We start from the raw sequence: 15,721 nt of genomic DNA, 5'->3' as shown, positions 1-15,721 counted from the left end.
ACGTATATCTACGTATGATACGCGACGAAACTGTTTTTCTTTATTGAGCAAAGGTCTACTCATTGTGTTTTGTCGTCGGGGAGAGAGAGGAAAGAGCAGGCAGAGGGACCATTGAAGTCTAGGGCTTTACTTTTTTTTTTAACTATTTCATTAACAGTTTAGCATTATTGGGGCAGCATAATGACCGATAAAATGGATATGTCTCTAGACGACATTATCAAGCAGAACAGGCAGCAGAGAGGTGGAGTCCGGGGCGGCAGAGGTCGAGGCCGCGGAGGCGCAGGCGGCCGTGGAGGAGGAGGCCCCGGGCGTCTCGGAATCAGCGGTGGAGGATTTGGAGGCCGAGGCGGCGGATCCGGCCCGATGAGGAATCGACAGATCCCGAAACGCGCTAGAGGCAGACCAACGCCTTACAGCAGGGTATGAGAAAGTTAAAGGAAAAGCCTTCGACAAAGCTGAAAATGCCTGGTTAACGTCGTTCTGTAGCTAATCCCCTAGCCAGCTTGCTAGTCAAGCGAATAAAATGATTGCTAGCCGCCGAGTTTTCCCTTCGGAGGAGAGCTCTATAATTGGCGGCTAAGCATTAATGGAAGTTGTATGCATATTGTGTCCCCTCTCCCACAATCCGTATGTGTTACATCCTTTTTCAAGAGGAGCCCTTTTTGGAGAGAGCAGTTGTGTTAGCCGTGTTGGCTAACTAGCTAAAGTTGGATCGTAAAGGCCGAAGCGGCGCCATTTTGAATCAAGCACCTTAATTTAGAGCTAGTCGTCCAAGGTCCATATCGGTGCTTTTCCACCTCTTGTGTCAAATTGATGGTGAAAGGAAATCTCATCAACGACAAAGTCTACCCGCACGCTACTATCGTGGGAGCAAAATCCTTCCTCTTTTTTTTTTTTTTTTTTTTTTTGGTCAAGTCCCAGCGCAGCGACCAGACGGCCTTTTGTTCGGGAGTGGCTGACGCTCTTCTCAGCAAGGCCCATTTTGGTGGCTATTCAACCGGTGTGGCTGTTGCTGTTTGGATGGATCAGTGGACTTTAAACCTCCTCTCTGATAGTTTTCATGTTAAGGCAAATCATCACTCCTTAATTGTGAATGAATATCTAAACAAAGCCCCAGTCAAAATGGCGTGTCTCAAAATGGACGCTCAGATAATCCACGCTCATTGATGGGGGGATAGCTGGGCCCCCTTTCAGTTTGTTTACATCCCCTTCCCCACTCATCCTATGGACATTTCCCCCTTCATGAAAGCCCTTTTCGTGGCTTGGTAAAGAACTCTTGGGCGGGCCTGGAAAACATGGTGCAACGCTGGAGGCAACGCTGCTTCAGACGGCGACCCCCTGTGTCCCTGAGGATCATGTCTGGAGGGCCTCTGGTGGAGGTGCAGCTGGCAAGAAAACAGTGGGCAGTTTTTGTAGCTAGCATGGGAGGTTGTTTGGGTTTAAACATAGAGATTATGGGTGGGAGTGGGCTATAATAAAATCAGTTGGCTCCATTTGAACTTGGTCATTGAAAAGACATGTACTTTAAAAAAAAAAGAAAGAAAATGTATCCAAAGTGTATGCATGTACAGGTTATATACAAGACATCCCCTTGCCTTTTAATTATTCTATATATATTAAGTTGTCTTGTGTATGTCCTTATATGTCTGAAGTGATTCACTTGCTTGTAGTGATTGGGGTGGGCAGGGAATAGTGGGGATCCTCTTGGGGGACCTGAGCACCCTGGCCATGTTGGAAGTGGAGCCCCTGCTTGCCCCAACACCCAGCCGTGTGGACTCTGTGAATAGCAGAGGCAAGGGGATCCTGAAGTCAGCAGGTGCGTTCTCTTTCGTCTGTTGCAGCCTAAACAGCTTCCAGATAAGTGGCAGCACGACATGTTCGACAACGGCTTCAGCGGCTTCAATGGTGCTGCTGGAGGTGGAGGAGGAGCTGGCGTGGAAACTGGAGGGAAGCTCCTCGTGTCCAATCTCGACTTTGGGGTCTCAGATGCAGATATTCAGGTATTCTAAGTTGTTTGTGATTCTTGGCCTGGGTTGGTGTGTTTAACAGTCTGGATCAAGAGGAACCAATTGTTTTGGGCGTGTGTTTTTTAGGAACTTTTTGCTGAGTTTGGAACTCTGAAAAAGGCCGCAGTTCATTACGACCGATCAGGAAGAAGCCTGGGAACTGCCGATGTCCACTTTGAAAGGAGGGCAGATGCGCTCAAGGCCATGAAGCAATACAACGGCATCCCACTGGATGGTAAGTCTTACATTCTTTGACCTGCCAGTATAAACAGTTTCTTAAAGTTCGCTGCTTCTGTAAAGATTTTGAGGTTCATGGTGTTTGTGTTTTTAGGGCGGCCTATGAACATTCAGCTCGTCACATCACAGATCGACACACAGAGACGGCCAATGCAGGGGTACGTTAATATTTCTTTTTGTTTGGGAGGGGGCAGCAAATGCATTTGATGACTCGATGTGTAAAGGCTCCTTTATCTTCAGTCTGAACAGAGGCGGCGGAGGAGGCATGATGAACAGAAGTCGTGGTGGTGGCGGCTTTGGAGGCATGCAGAGAGGCCGTGGAGGGCGTGGTGCAGGTGGCCCTAGAGGACGAGGACGAGGCGGCCGTGGCGGTAGTAGCAAGCAGCAGCTGTCAGCAGAGGAGCTCGATGCCCAGTTAGATGCCTACAATGCCAGGGTATGTCTACCTGAAACTTTTAAATATGATTTCTTCTGAGTAACGGATTGTCCATTTTCTCACATGTCTAATTAACTCTTGGTTTGTTTTCTCAGATGGACACCAGCTAAGAACGTAAAAACAAGCTCCTGAGGGTCGTCGTCCCTTCCTGTCTGCACAGAAGGGTGGCTGTTACAAATGTGCAGATTATTTTACACTTGGTTGTCTTCTAATGTGATTGAAAATATTGCCCCACCTCTTGTTTTAAATGCTCCAAAGTGTTTTTTACCAGTTTTGTTTGTGATTTTTTTTTTTTTTTTTTTTTTTTTTTCCTCCTCTCTCTTCTGGTGGAAAAAAATGGTTTCAACTGTAGGTTATGGAACTGGGTTTCCCCAGTTTGTTCTTCTACCCTGTAGTTAAACAATTGTAATAAAAACCTGCAGTGCATATTAACCACATTAAATGTCCCTTTGTTTGGGTTTTGTTTTTCTTAGTTTTTTTTGTTTTTTCTGGTCATATGTCTACTTGTGCACTATAGTTCACTATAAAATGTATTATTTCACCTGTAGCGTATCAGGATTAAAGACCTGTATTTGCTGACGTTTCTGTATTTTGGAATAAACATTTGCATTGTTTTGGAAACTTGCAACAACTGTAAAATACAGATTTGCCATTTAAATGGAAAAATAAAAGGAGTGGCCTAGAACTTGGGTTTCGAAAACCTTTGCTAACTAGCAGATGGAGGACTGGATTAATTGTAATGCACGCATTAGTTGTAGGCCCAACGTGCTCTATTTGCTGCAGAAAATGATACTGTTGAAGTACAGCCACTAGATGGCACCCTGCTCTGCTATATACCTTTAAGTTTTCAGTATGTGCTCGTCACCACGCCTTTTGCAAGCACACAGGCGTGTATTAAATCTCAAGTCTGTAAAGAGGCTTATGTGCTGTGCTACAGATGTGATCAAGTGACTAAAAACCAAAGAGGGCGTGAAGTGAACGTAGTGTAAAAACAGCCACAAAAGGTAACTACATCTGCATGCCCACGCGTGTCGAAGCGCATATTTCCCGGAAGCGTTGCGGGGCAAAAAGTGTGAAACGTTCAGAAGAACAGTTTCCGGTTGGCTTTCAAGGTAATACGTGGAAATCATCTGATCTTATCTGCGCGACTTTTATATAAACGTTTTATCCTGTTCTATTATCATTATTATTATTATTGTTCTCATATAGCAGCGTAGTACGATTTATAGGTAAAAGTGACAATTCGATGCTAGCTTCACACTTCAGTGTGAAGTATAGGTTATGCATTCAGAAAACATAAATAGTCTACCCATAATACAAATAAGAACGTTACATATATAGTTTATGAGTTACTGATGGACTGAAATGTAGTTTTGCAGTTTATTTGAACTCATATAAAAAATAAACAATAGCAATTCATACACGATTAATTAAAATGCACTGTCACACAAGTATAAAGATACTAAAACTAGAAGTCCCCACTCAGAAAAAATACTATTCTAAATTGTACTTAACATTAAGTTATTTGAACCACATACAAAGAAAATTCATAGTCGAGCTTAAAAAATACTTTGTTGTGGATATTTTCTATTTTTAAAATGTATTGTATCTATACTGCGTGCAGCTGGGGCTACGTTTTTAAAAATGTGTTTTTTTTGTCGCCCTTTATTTTGAAGGTGGCATACCGGACATTGTGCCCGTCAGCGGCACCGGGCTCAGATTTTCCTCTGCCGCTTCACTGCACTCCCATTCACAGGAGACGTTTCCAGCCAACCACAAGTAAAACGGTAAGAGTAGATAAAACACCCACTTAAGTCTTCTTATAATGTATTTTATTCTGTTAAATGTGCGTTAGTATACGTCCTTAAGCTGCTCCGGCAAATTTCTATCGATTACTTGCTAAGAAAAAAGGAAAAAAAAACGGCTAACTTACCGCTTGAACCTGAATTCTAGAAAAAATGTTTACCAAATAATCGCTTACTGTAGTTAAGGAACTACTTTTTAATAGCATGTTATACTCCCGTAGTTGCACTAATGTCGTTTTCTTAAAATTACAGCGAAGTCACTGTAAGGTTGTTCGAAGCCGTCGGTTAGTTGTGAATTTCCGGGTGTTGAACCCGATCTGAGCTGAGAGGGTTGGGGCTATTAAGTAACGAAATGTCACCCGTTGCTGTTAAAAGCACACACATAAAGTGATTGCACTGACCAGTAAAGTAGGGGATTTGTTCAAATTAGTAGTTTAGTCTGCTTTAACACATTCTTCATGATCATGCCCTTTATATGAGGAACATTTTTCAGCCACTTCCTGGAACTCATCTGTCTTTTAATTTGAATTAGCTTACACTTGAAGCAGCCACCATTTTGGCTTTTTTTGTTTTTTACTTGCAAACAATTAATCAGAGCACGTCGATCAAATCTGCCAAGATCGAGTAACTTCTTGAGCACTTTGGGTGTGATAGTTAAGCTGTGTGCTTTTGGCTGAATGGCTGGCAAGTGATTTCTCAGCGTGATCACACAAACCGTGAAGCCTCCCTTTCCTTCCTGTATATGTGTGTGCATGATAAGTAGAGGATTTTTTGGCCCCTTCTTTTCTTATAGAAGGTCGAGAACCTTCTGTTTAATCAACTTCTGCCGTGAATTGTTCACTTGCTTCACCTCATATTTAAAATGTTGCGAGCTTCCAGTGGCGGGCGGATGTGTCTTGCAGCAGTTTATTTCCTCTGGTGTGAGGAGAGGCCTACAGAGGTTTAGAAAAGAAAGGAGAAAGACCCATTTAGGGTCGGTACTTAACATTTTTGGTGTGCTTTCCTGACACTGCTATAATCTTCAAACATGTTCCAGCAACTCACAGTGAAGAGTGCAAGGGTCAAAACCACAGGCCTGAACTGCAAAAATGGCTGGAGCATATTTCTATGAACTGACAAAGTAAAGTTGATGATGCATTTGCCCTTCTCAGTTTACATAACAAAAGAGATTTTAACCAAATCATTGTTTTTCTCCATGTGCCACACTTTTCTAGTGGACTTTCTTAGCCAGCGTAGCAGCGCAAAGCCCTGACCTTTCAGCGTGGCTGGCGCCTTGGCTCTCCCATTCACGCTTAGCTTCCGGCTGCTGTTCGAAGGGATTTCTCACCGGCTATTTTTAAAGCTTCCTATTTATCCTGGGCCTTCTTGGGGATGAAGACATGTTTTGCTTTTCTGTTCTCTCACAGCCACTCCTGTTCTTTCTGCTGCTCATTGACCATGGATTTAAACCCTTTCTGTGACATTTTAGTCTTTTATTCATTAGCACATGTTAAACCGATTTACCAGTGTCCCTGCATACTCCTCCACTCCTTATCTCATTGCATTTCTGTTTTTATCCTACCCACTTGTCTATATTTGTTAGGGTTGGGTTCCTCTGGATTGCATCAGCTCTACAGCACTTCCTCAAAGATTTGGCATGTTAGCACTGCCCCTACAACTTGATTGAACCTATCATGTTTTTTTTCTTCTTTTTTTAGAGGCTTCAGGAGCAGGCCTTCTAGCATTTCTATCATTAAAAAAATGCTTAGCTTGGATTAAGTTAGGCCCCCAGGTTAGCTTGAAGAAGATGAGTTGTGCAGTGCTGTGGTTAGCACGTTAAAGGATATGAATCATCAAGCCCGCCTGAAAAAGGAAGCTTGCAGTAATTTCTTGACAGACAAAATGGTTCAGTTGCTGCCTGAGGTGCAAGGCTTCCTTATTTGAAGACATGTGCTGCGGGCTTAATCAGTTTCATCAAACATGGGGGCTCTGCATTACTCAGATGCACAGCAGAAAGGTATTTTCATGTGGTGTGTGGTGCAGGTCTTAATTCATGCCACCAAAGCGCTGCACTTTGCAGTCATTGTGCTAAGTGCACAATTTTCTACTGAGATAAATAAAAAAAAAAAGCTTAAAATGACAGCAAGATAACAGCGGAACGATATAATAGTTACATTATCTGATACATGTGAAATATTCTCGATCTGTATGCATGAAAAAAAAAAAGTTGAACTACAGAGACGGTGGATACAGGATGTGGTCTTACAGCAGCACCCCTTTCCATTACAGTCATTGCAGGGTAGTTCATTTCGAATCAAATCCCAATCTGCTGATTTGATGATTAGGATTTTTGTGGCGCACCCAAATCAGAGAAGTCACCGCTAAAGCAAAGTGCAACTGTAGAGAGATTGTGTAGGTAAAATTGAACGACTCCAAAGGGCTTATGTGCACTGAGAGCTGCATGAAAGAGCAAGAACACAGAGAGCTGAGAGGATCAAAGCATCACTTTCTAGAATAGAGTTAAGGCCAGGAGCTAAATGTCACCTCATAAAGGTCTAGTAAAGCGCTGTTCATGTCCTGTTCTTGTCTCTGAGGTAAACGTGTGCTTTATTCCATGAAACAAATTCAGACTGTAAGTTATCAGCGATAATACTTCCACTTTTTGATTTATCAGTAAAGCAGGCTTCCCATATTGGTTTACTTTGTCCTGCACCTGGCTGCTGTATGTGCCTAATCACTGGAAAACCTGGCTAATAAAAAGTATTCTTAACAAATATGAGTTGTTGCTGAACCTGCGTGCATTCAGGGTTTTCCAGTTTGCAGCTCTCTTTTGCCTTTACTCCAGCCTGTGATATGCTGTTTGTTGTCCCCCTCCCCCCTCCGCTCCATTGCCCTTTGCCTGCAGTGAAGAACCTGAACAGCAGCATCTATTGCATTACCAGTGGCTCTAAACGGAGCTCATAAGATTACATCAAATCTTCCACGACCAGAGGGCTGGACTGTGAGGGATGGTAACTGGCTTATCCAGGTAGCCTCAGGGGTAAACCTCTACATTAACCTGTTGTTGTCGTGATAGTTTATGCTGGATCTTCAGACACCTTAAAGCAGATAATAAATGAGCGATCAACCTTTGAGTGCAGACAGTGAGATGGACCCTAAAATGTGTGTGTAAGCCCTTTGGCTTTCTTTGAACGGCATCAGTAAATGTTTGATTCTCTACAGAGGAAACTATTATGTCCTCTTTTTTTTTTTTTTCTTTTTTTTGTTCCTGCTTTCTGCAAATTATTTCTAAGCAATTTTATTGCTACATATGCTTTGTGTAGTCACAGTCCTTTTAACAGATGCTCCAAAGGCTTGTAGCACACTTGTTGACCTTTTATATCTATAGGCATACCTTTGAAGTGCTCACTCCTGAGACTAAATAAGGCTAAAACTGTCTTGGACATCAAAATGATATACCTACACAGCCTACAAATTGAATAGAATACGTGATTGTATTTAGAGTCGCATCTATTGAGACTTTGTTGTTGCAGTTGCTGGGATTCGTTTGGGTTTTGTCTTTTACTTCCTCATGTTTTCTCAGGATTACAGTTTGTTGTTAGAAGTCTGTAGCTCTAATCCCATATTTAGGATTGGTTAGGTGATGCCAGCACCAACCACATTATGCCAATATGCTCAAACAGCAAATCAAAATAAATGCCAACAACAACTAAAGAAAATGCTTTGTGAACCCTGACTTTCCATGATCTAAAAACCCAGGTTAAATCTAAGTAATTTTAGTAGATTAAACTCATAACCATGTTTTATTATTTTTTTATATATATATATTTGATATTCTATAAATATATAATAAATGTTACATTTTAATTTTTAAATAATGCCGTTCATGGTGCTTAATGAAAGTAAACCAGGGAAATACAGAATACATCACTTCTAATCTCTATTTACTATCGAAATAATGCTCAGTATTTTAGTAGAGAATAAAAAGTTGACTTTAACTTTGATTTAAAAACTCTATAAAATTTGTTTTCTAGTATTTCTGTCCAGGGGATGTGGCATATGAAAGAATAACTTTTTTTATTCACCTCATTAATGGTTAAAAGTAGATATTCAATAACAACAATATGCAACCTGAAAGATGAGGACAAACACAAGAACCACAAGTTTGCTTTCATTGTATGGATGTTTCAGTAATATAATATCTAGTTCATTACCCTTATGAACACTCACACACATATATTAATGACACCTGTAGCTCTTGTGTCATCCCACAGGGATTACCTGGTGCCTCCTTAACCTCAATAACTTGCCACAGTCACTAATGTTTCAGCAGGAGAGCTTCGTGGTGCGTCACCAGCGACACTTCCACACAAACACTTTCCTCTCCTGGCCCCGAATGCCTTGTGATCCATAATCCCACCTTTTCTTATTGCTCAGCAGTGTTGCTAGGGAGCAAGACTAATCTCAAGCCTCAACTCCTGCCAAGCCTGGTATGTTTGTAAATTTGTGCTGCTTAGTCCAGCCAAGCGGCGAGATTATCACCTGTAAGGAGAAAGTAGCACAGGTGAAGGTTGGGACACTGAAAAGGAGAAGTCCAGCAGCACATCCCAGTGTGGGTTTACACGATCTCATGACCTCTGTGTTGATTCCCAGCAGGCAGAACAATGACGGGGCCTTTTCCTGTCAGCTCAGTATGTAGCTGCTTAGCCACAAGCCACATGGATTGAGCGAGGGGGGGAAAGGGCTCTCTTTAAAAATATGCTGAATCAACAATTTCACACTTGATTAAGATGGTAGCTTGAAGTGATGTGGCTGTCTGCCACACTTAGAACAGCCGTATCTATAATTTCTTGGTGCTTATGTTGGTAAATGTGGCTCGATGCACTGGAATAACTTCATCAGATGCCCTGCAGTTTTACAGTTCAGAAATGACTGCCTGCATTTATTATGGTGATTGTATTTCACGTCAGTCTAGTCATTACCAGGCTTAGTATCATTAGAGACAAATTTGGAAACTGTTTCTCTGTGCACCATAATCATGTTTTTCTGGGAAAATGTTATCCAATCGTACACTGTATACAAAAGATGGACACACTGGCTTCCGTTTTCCAAGCATGAAAATGGAAGCAGGAAGTGTCTTAACCCTGCATGCTTACTTGTGCCAGCAATGCCATAATGCAAACCTGCTTTTCATGTGTTCTTAGTAAAGCTTCTTTATATAGAGCTCACAAAGCGCTGTACAACAATTAAAGCAATTAAACCATGTTCTGATTTTATGACCTGTCTTGATGATTTTATGATCTCAGTCTAGTTTTAGCTCTGGTTGAATAGAATAGAATCATTTTGTTGTATTTCGGCCCCCATTGGAGTCAAAAAAGGAGAGTAAAGCTTGGCGCGTCTCCGTTGCGATGTAAAAATTTGCGGTTTCAAAATGCCAACGGTGTAGAAGCTCAGTTCAAGGTTTGCTTTGTGACTTACCTAGTGGTTTAGAATCACTAACTGAATAGTATATAGTTATTAGATTCAGCCATACTTTCATCTTGGAGGTGAGGTACTGATCCAGTCAAAAAATAATAATTTTTATACACTAACAGCTGAGATTTAGGACAGAGAAGTTTTGACTTGAGATTTTCAGAATAGTTTCCAGTAGAGAAACATGCCAGTTCTCTGTGACTGAGCACTTCCTGCTGTGTGACAGTTTGGTATGCTGCAGTCACAATGCTGCTCGCTGCACAGCCGTCACAAGGAGTGCATTGAAAGTCGAGAAGAGGAAGCGAGAAAAACAACCTGTGCCTTGAAGAATGATATGACACATCACTGTGATATCTGGTCTGATTTTCTTCTCCGTCTCTTTCTCCCTGTCTTTTTGACCAGGAAACACTCACACAGCTGACAGGCCAAACCAGCAAGCTATTGGGATAAGAGGAATTTGTGCTTTTATGGGAGCATAGAGGCCCAATTTGGGGAAAACAAAAAAAACAAACTGTGCTGCATTCTCAGTTCCTGCTTGGCTAATGCCCAACTGTATATGGAGGCAAAATAGAGCAGAGCAGAGGGTTAGGCGGATCAACAAACCAGTTTTGTTTTTTTCAACACTGTTCATTTGCTGAGTGTGATTTGCTGCAATGGGTGAGGTTGTGTCAGCTGTATTCTGCTGCCGAGGGTAACAACCTGTACTGAGCAGGTGAAACTGGCCTCGTAAGCTGTCGCCACTTAAGGGTTGTTTGTCTGGTGGGTTCTTGTGCGTTTGCTTTATCCGCATTTGTTAGCTCGCCTGTACCCGTTCATTGTGTCATTACCTCCCGGGTTAACCTGATTTGCAACAGTACAAAAGAAAAAGAAGCTGAGGTGTTAGTCACTGCCTGCATCTTTGTAGCATGTGTAACTAAGAGTTTAAAGGAGAAGAAGTTGGTGCTCTAATCTTCCTCTTTCAGTTTAATGCAATACTGCACATTTTTGCACAGTTTAAAACAGTGATACGTGTGGCCCGTGTTGATGCATGGTTAAATTCAGCGCAGTACAGGAAGTTCTTTCAACATGCAAACACGCAGGATGAGACATTTGAGGGTGTAGCTGCTCGCTAGCTAGGAGGAATGTTCTGTTCATGGCAAGACAGGGCAACACCTGCAGATTAATAAATAATTGTCGCTGACCAGAAAGAGCTTTCTGCTGTGTTGCCTCATTATTTGACAGTAAGTAGTGTCACTTCTTCTAATTTTGTTAGAAGTTTAGAGTTGCTTTGAGATTCGCCTCAAAGGGCAAAGTGCATGAAAGCTGGTCTTTGTGTTTCCGTTGCAGGTCTCTGCCTTCTTGCTTTCTATGTGTGATAAATCAACTGCTTCAAGTCGATAAAGCACTGTATGACTGCGACTGTGGTTTGCACTGTACGTGAGGCTTCAGTGGTCGATAAGAGTAGAAAAGTGCTATCAGTTTGTTGATGACTGCAGGTTCTGTTCTCATCTTGTTGTGCTTGCAGAACAGACCTCACGCAAGTGTTACACAGTACCATCATCCAGCTGCATGTGTTGAACAGCACTGTGCAGGCTTTGCCCAGCATTTGTGCACCAGATGTTATAAATTGCATAACTAGAGCAGGTTTGTTGTCCAAGGTCTCATTGTGTTACTGTGCTGTTGCCTGCTCAGAATCACTGGCAATTAGCAGTAAGAGTGGTTGTGAGAGCACAGCTGGGTGTAAACGGCCACGCGCGCATTGCTGTTTTTTACTTGCTGTTGAGCCGGAGAGACTAGGACAGCATGGAGCTCAGATAACCATCAGCTTCTTAGACCACCAACCTCTGCTGTATGTCATCGCTGCGACATCAGGGAAACTGGCTGGTCCGCCAAGTAGACTGCGAGGGTTAGAGTGTCATGTGTCTTGGCTCGTGTCTGCTAGGGTGTGTGCATATGTGCAAGTCTGTGTTGAGGTGTTGAATAAACAAAGGGGCTTTGGAAGTGGCTGGGCTCTTGTCAAAATAATGTGAAATTTGCCCGCAAGGCACAAAACTGACTCATCTTTGGTTTATTTCAATATAGCTGACCTGTTGCCAGCTGCCTGTTAATGAAGAAAATAGTGCACACGAGCTCTGTGGATTGTTCCTCTTGTCACTCTGTTTGAACAGGGAAGTTGCTCTGAAGTGAAAGTTTTTGCAGAGCAGATGCCATTACTTTGTCTTTCAGCATGTGAACTATTAAAGCAGTAGAATAGGCTGTTTCTTCCTACATGACCTGCAGCTTTAGAGTGCTGCGCCCAGGTCAAAGTTTGTTATCCCTCAGGATAATGAATCCCAGCAGCTGGAAGTCTTAAACAGCCCGTCGCTACTTTGCTGAAAAGGAGAAGCAGTCTGTGGTGCGAACCTCTGTTGGTCAAAGTGTATTACTCTACTTTCCTGTCATCTAACCCTTCCTCTCTCTTCTGTCAATGTTTCCTGCTGCAATTAGCACACCATGGCAGAGCACGAGCCCACACCAGAGGAGCTGGCAGCGATCGCAGCAGCCAATGATGAGAGCGACTCTTCTGTCAACTACAAACCCCCCGCCCAGAAGAGCTTGAAGGAGATCCAGGAGCTGGACCAAGATGACGAGAGCCTGCGCAAATACAAGGAGGCGCTGCTGGGAAACGCAGCTGCTGTAGTCGTTGGTGTGTTGATGTTAATTAACATACGTCAATAAGTTTAAATACGCATTGATTTCAAGAAGAGTTGGAGTGTTTTTTCTTGTGGATTTAGCTTTTGCCTTTTTTAAATTTATGATTAAAACCTGTGTAGTGACGACATGACAAAAGTATGTTAAAGTCATTCTTTAATAAACCTGCCAACGTTGTTGCTCAACATGTTTGTCCTACCAATAGCACGGCGTATCACAAGGCCAGGAATTTGTTGTGGAAACAGTTAGAATATTGAAAACTGAGCTGATGAGTCAGAAACTAGTCATTAACAGCTCAGACAGACTCTTTCCTGTATTTTTGCCATTGAGTTATATTCTCAGCAAAGAAATCTGTTTAAAAAATATACAGATTTACTGTCATACAGCATGCTGGTACTGTTGATCTGAAATCTTTGTTAGTTAAAAGGCTTTAAATTACTAATTTTAGCACAGTATTCATGAAAGTAGAGCAACTCCACGTGTGCAAAGTAAAGCAAATCCTTTCCGGAGTACAATTTCAGTTCAAGAGCTTGAAAAGCAGAGATTGTTATGGCGTTTCTAACTCTCCAGATACGAGCATTTAATGTTTTAGACAAATTTCACTGAAATTAAATGCAACGTAGAGTGAGTGTTCGAGTAGTTATATACACACAAATGGATGTGTGTGTACGTAACACCTCCCCTGAGCATTTTTGTTGTTTTATTCAAACTAATGAGATGTTCTGTCTCCTGCTATACTGTGACGATGTTTTTAATTGCGTGACTTCTTCTTCTTGTCTTAGATCCCACTGTCCCCAACGTCCAGGTGACGAAGATGGTTCTGGTGTGCGATACGGCTCCAAACAATCTGGTCCTCGATCTGACTGGTAAGTAGAGCAGGTGTGTCCGTGCCGATTTTAGTTTAGAAACTAGAAATCTAAAATAAGTGAGCAGAAGTGAGGCTGGCATACAAGTCTCATTGTTGTGTGTGTGTGTGTGTGTGTGTGTGTGTGTGTGTGTGTGTGTGTGTGTGGTGGGGGTCATAGGCCTGCTGGGTCATTAGTTCACTAATCGGTGTCGACTTGATTCCTATGTGTCCGCGTTAATGAGCCATTTCCTGAAACTTCAGCCCCCTCCAGCAGAGCAGAGGCTCACTTGTGACATTGTTCCCCCTGGTGGTCATTATTCTTACTACAGGGTGTCGTAACCCCCAAAATCCACGGGAACAGTTTATTTATATATATATATATATATATATATATATATATATATATATATATATATATATATATAGTCAAAGTGGAAAGAATCTGACTCTTCTGTCCCTGCTGTGTTGCTTTCTGCCAGGGGACCTGGAAGGCTTCAGGAAGAACCCGTTTCCGATGAAGGAGGGAGTTGAGTACAGAATAAAGATCTGCTTCAAGGTGAGAGTCTGGTGTTTGTCACACTCGCCACTGCGCTCTGTTTACGTCGCAGTGTTGTTGTTACAGCACTGCTGGAGATGTAACTGCAGTCTGCAGAGCACTATCATTATCGTCAGAGGCTTTTCAGAGGAATTTAACTCTTGTTGCCTTCTGCAGGTCAACAAAGAGATCGTGTCAGGCCTGAAGTACATGCAGCAAACTTTCAGGAAAGGAGTTAAAGGTGAGCCTGCTCAAATCATCTCACTCTGCTGTTTTTTTGGGGTTTTTTTTATAAAGCTGTACTGATTTTCCTAAACCTTGCCTCTCATACATGGTCACCATACAGTAATTATTAAAAAACAATGAAACTAAAACTATAACCATTTTCATATGATAAAAATCCATGCTGGAGCTAAACTGACTTAAAAACAAAAGGCAAAACAAAATAAAAACTAGTGAGTCTGCCTCTTGATCCTAAAGTTCTCCTTTTTCTTTCCCTCTGTGATGTGCAGTTGACAAGTCTGATTACATGGTGGGCAGCTACGGCCCCAGACCAAGCGAGGAGTACGAGTTCCTCACCACAATGGAGGAAGCCCCAAAAGGGATGCTGGCCCGCGGCACCTACCATATCAAGTCCAAGTTCACCGATGACGACAAAAACGATCACCTGTCTTGGGAATGGAGCCTCGCTATCAAGAAGGATTGGAAGGACTGATTTTTTTGATTTTTTTTCCCCCCTTCCCACACTCGCTCGCTGGTCCACCAATGTCTTCCTCTGCTTTGTTTCCGCTTTTCTTTTTTTCTTGCCATCATTCCCACCTCCCCCTGGATACTGGATTGTTTCAGTCTTTTGCTCTCTCCGTCCATCAGCTTGCTCACTCCTCTCCTGCGGTTCCATCTATTTTCCTTTTCTTCTAAATTCCAATCACTTCATCATTCCTCCCATAGCAACGCTGATTGATTTTTGTTTGCACCAGCCTTTATTACAAGAATGACATCTTAAAAAAAACCCGGAGAAAGTAAATGGTGTTCATTATCCAGATTTTTGGTTACAGTTTGTTTATAAAAAAGGAAAAAAAAAAAAAAAAGCATCTGTTAACAAGCAAATTTGATTCCTATCACTTTTTTCCTTCCTTTCTTTTCTCTCTTTTTCACATTGTTTTGTACGATTACCACGATCTGCCTTGGAAAGAATTGTACAGGAAGCTAAAGTGCTGCGTGCACAAGATCGCTGTACGGTCACTGAGCAGTAATTGCTGGACACAAATCTTGGACACAGCCCGCCTAAAGCCTTTGAGCAGATTATTTGTAGTTGGGTCTTGTTAAATTATTTGGAATTCAGGCCACTTCTTTTTTCCAGATAGTCGAACAGCCAGCAAATTCTGCTGAGAGAAGAGGGAAAGCAGTTACCTCTAACCCCCTTGCATTCCCTCGCTTTAGCTGTGGCTGTTTGTTCTTTTTTTTATTTTTTTCCTGATCAGGGTATTTTGGCAGGTTTTATTTTGTTTTTTAGCAGCCGCGTGGCCTTAACAAGTAAATAAAAAATAAAAAAAAATAGACAGCCTAGTTGAGCCAGTTGCCTTCTTACTATTAAATATTATATTTGCCAGACCATCGTGTGAGCCTGTTTTAACAGATTTTGTATTGCATTGACAGGGAATCAGGACTGAGGACATGCTAGTCTCCTTGTTTCAGGGTGTCAATCATATCAGCTTTATTCGCCAACACCTTCAT

At 42.1% G+C, this 15,721-nt stretch overlaps 2 protein-coding genes across 3 annotated transcripts; both read left to right on the top strand.

Annotated features, from left to right (window-relative positions):
- Positions 1-3,364, top strand: alyref (Aly/REF export factor). The gene is made up of 6 exons (XM_026165404.1): positions 1-420; positions 1,842-2,000; positions 2,094-2,241; positions 2,338-2,401; positions 2,484-2,679; positions 2,775-3,364. The coding sequence occupies exons 1-6, from the start codon at positions 181-183 to the stop codon at positions 2,787-2,789; spliced, it is 822 nt and encodes a 273-aa protein (XP_026021189.1). The 5' UTR covers positions 1-180; the 3' UTR covers positions 2,790-3,364.
- Positions 3,365-4,358: 994 nt separating this feature from the next.
- arhgdia (Rho GDP dissociation inhibitor (GDI) alpha) lies at positions 4,359-15,486 on the top strand. 2 transcript variants are annotated; one of them, XM_026165416.1, is made up of 6 exons: positions 4,359-4,466; positions 12,402-12,600; positions 13,388-13,471; positions 13,932-14,008; positions 14,165-14,228; positions 14,500-15,486. In XM_026165416.1, exons 2-6 carry the CDS (start codon positions 12,408-12,410, stop codon positions 14,700-14,702), a joined length of 621 nt encoding a protein of 206 aa, XP_026021201.1. In that variant the 5' UTR covers positions 4,359-4,466; positions 12,402-12,407; the 3' UTR covers positions 14,703-15,486. The 2 variants fall into 2 exon arrangements, with proteins under 2 accessions (XP_026021201.1, XP_026021200.1); XM_026165415.1 differs by lacking the exon at positions 4,359-4,466 and adding an exon at positions 11,073-11,155.
- The last annotated feature ends 235 nt before the right edge of the window (positions 15,487-15,721 follow it).

This window comes from Astatotilapia calliptera, chromosome 4 (genome assembly GCF_900246225.1).
Source record: "Astatotilapia calliptera chromosome 4, fAstCal1.2, whole genome shotgun sequence".
NCBI lineage: Eukaryota > Metazoa > Chordata > Actinopteri > Cichliformes > Cichlidae > Astatotilapia > Astatotilapia calliptera.
This window is presented reverse-complemented; position numbering and strand designations above follow the sequence as displayed.

What these genes read in the sequence shown, in the direction of transcription:
- alyref (XM_026165404.1), top strand. Translation starts at nt 181, where the DNA reads ATGACCGATAAAATGGATATGTCTCTAGACGACATTATCAAGCAGAAC. An exon ending in TCTCAGATGCAGATATTCAG is followed by an intron (nt 2,001 to 2,093) that starts GTATTCTAAGTT and finishes TGTGTTTTTTAG; the next exon opens with GAACTTTTTGCTGAGTTTGG. An exon ending in CAACGGCATCCCACTGGATG is followed by an intron (nt 2,242 to 2,337) that starts GTAAGTCTTACA and finishes TTGTGTTTTTAG; the next exon opens with GGCGGCCTATGAACATTCAG.
- arhgdia (XM_026165416.1), top strand. Translation starts at nt 12,408, where the DNA reads ATGGCAGAGCACGAGCCCACACCAGAGGAGCTGGCAGCGATCGCAGCA. An exon ending in GAATAAAGATCTGCTTCAAG is followed by an intron (nt 14,009 to 14,164) that starts GTGAGAGTCTGG and finishes TGCCTTCTGCAG; the next exon opens with GTCAACAAAGAGATCGTGTC. An exon ending in TTTCAGGAAAGGAGTTAAAG is followed by an intron (nt 14,229 to 14,499) that starts GTGAGCCTGCTC and finishes TGTGATGTGCAG; the next exon opens with TTGACAAGTCTGATTACATG.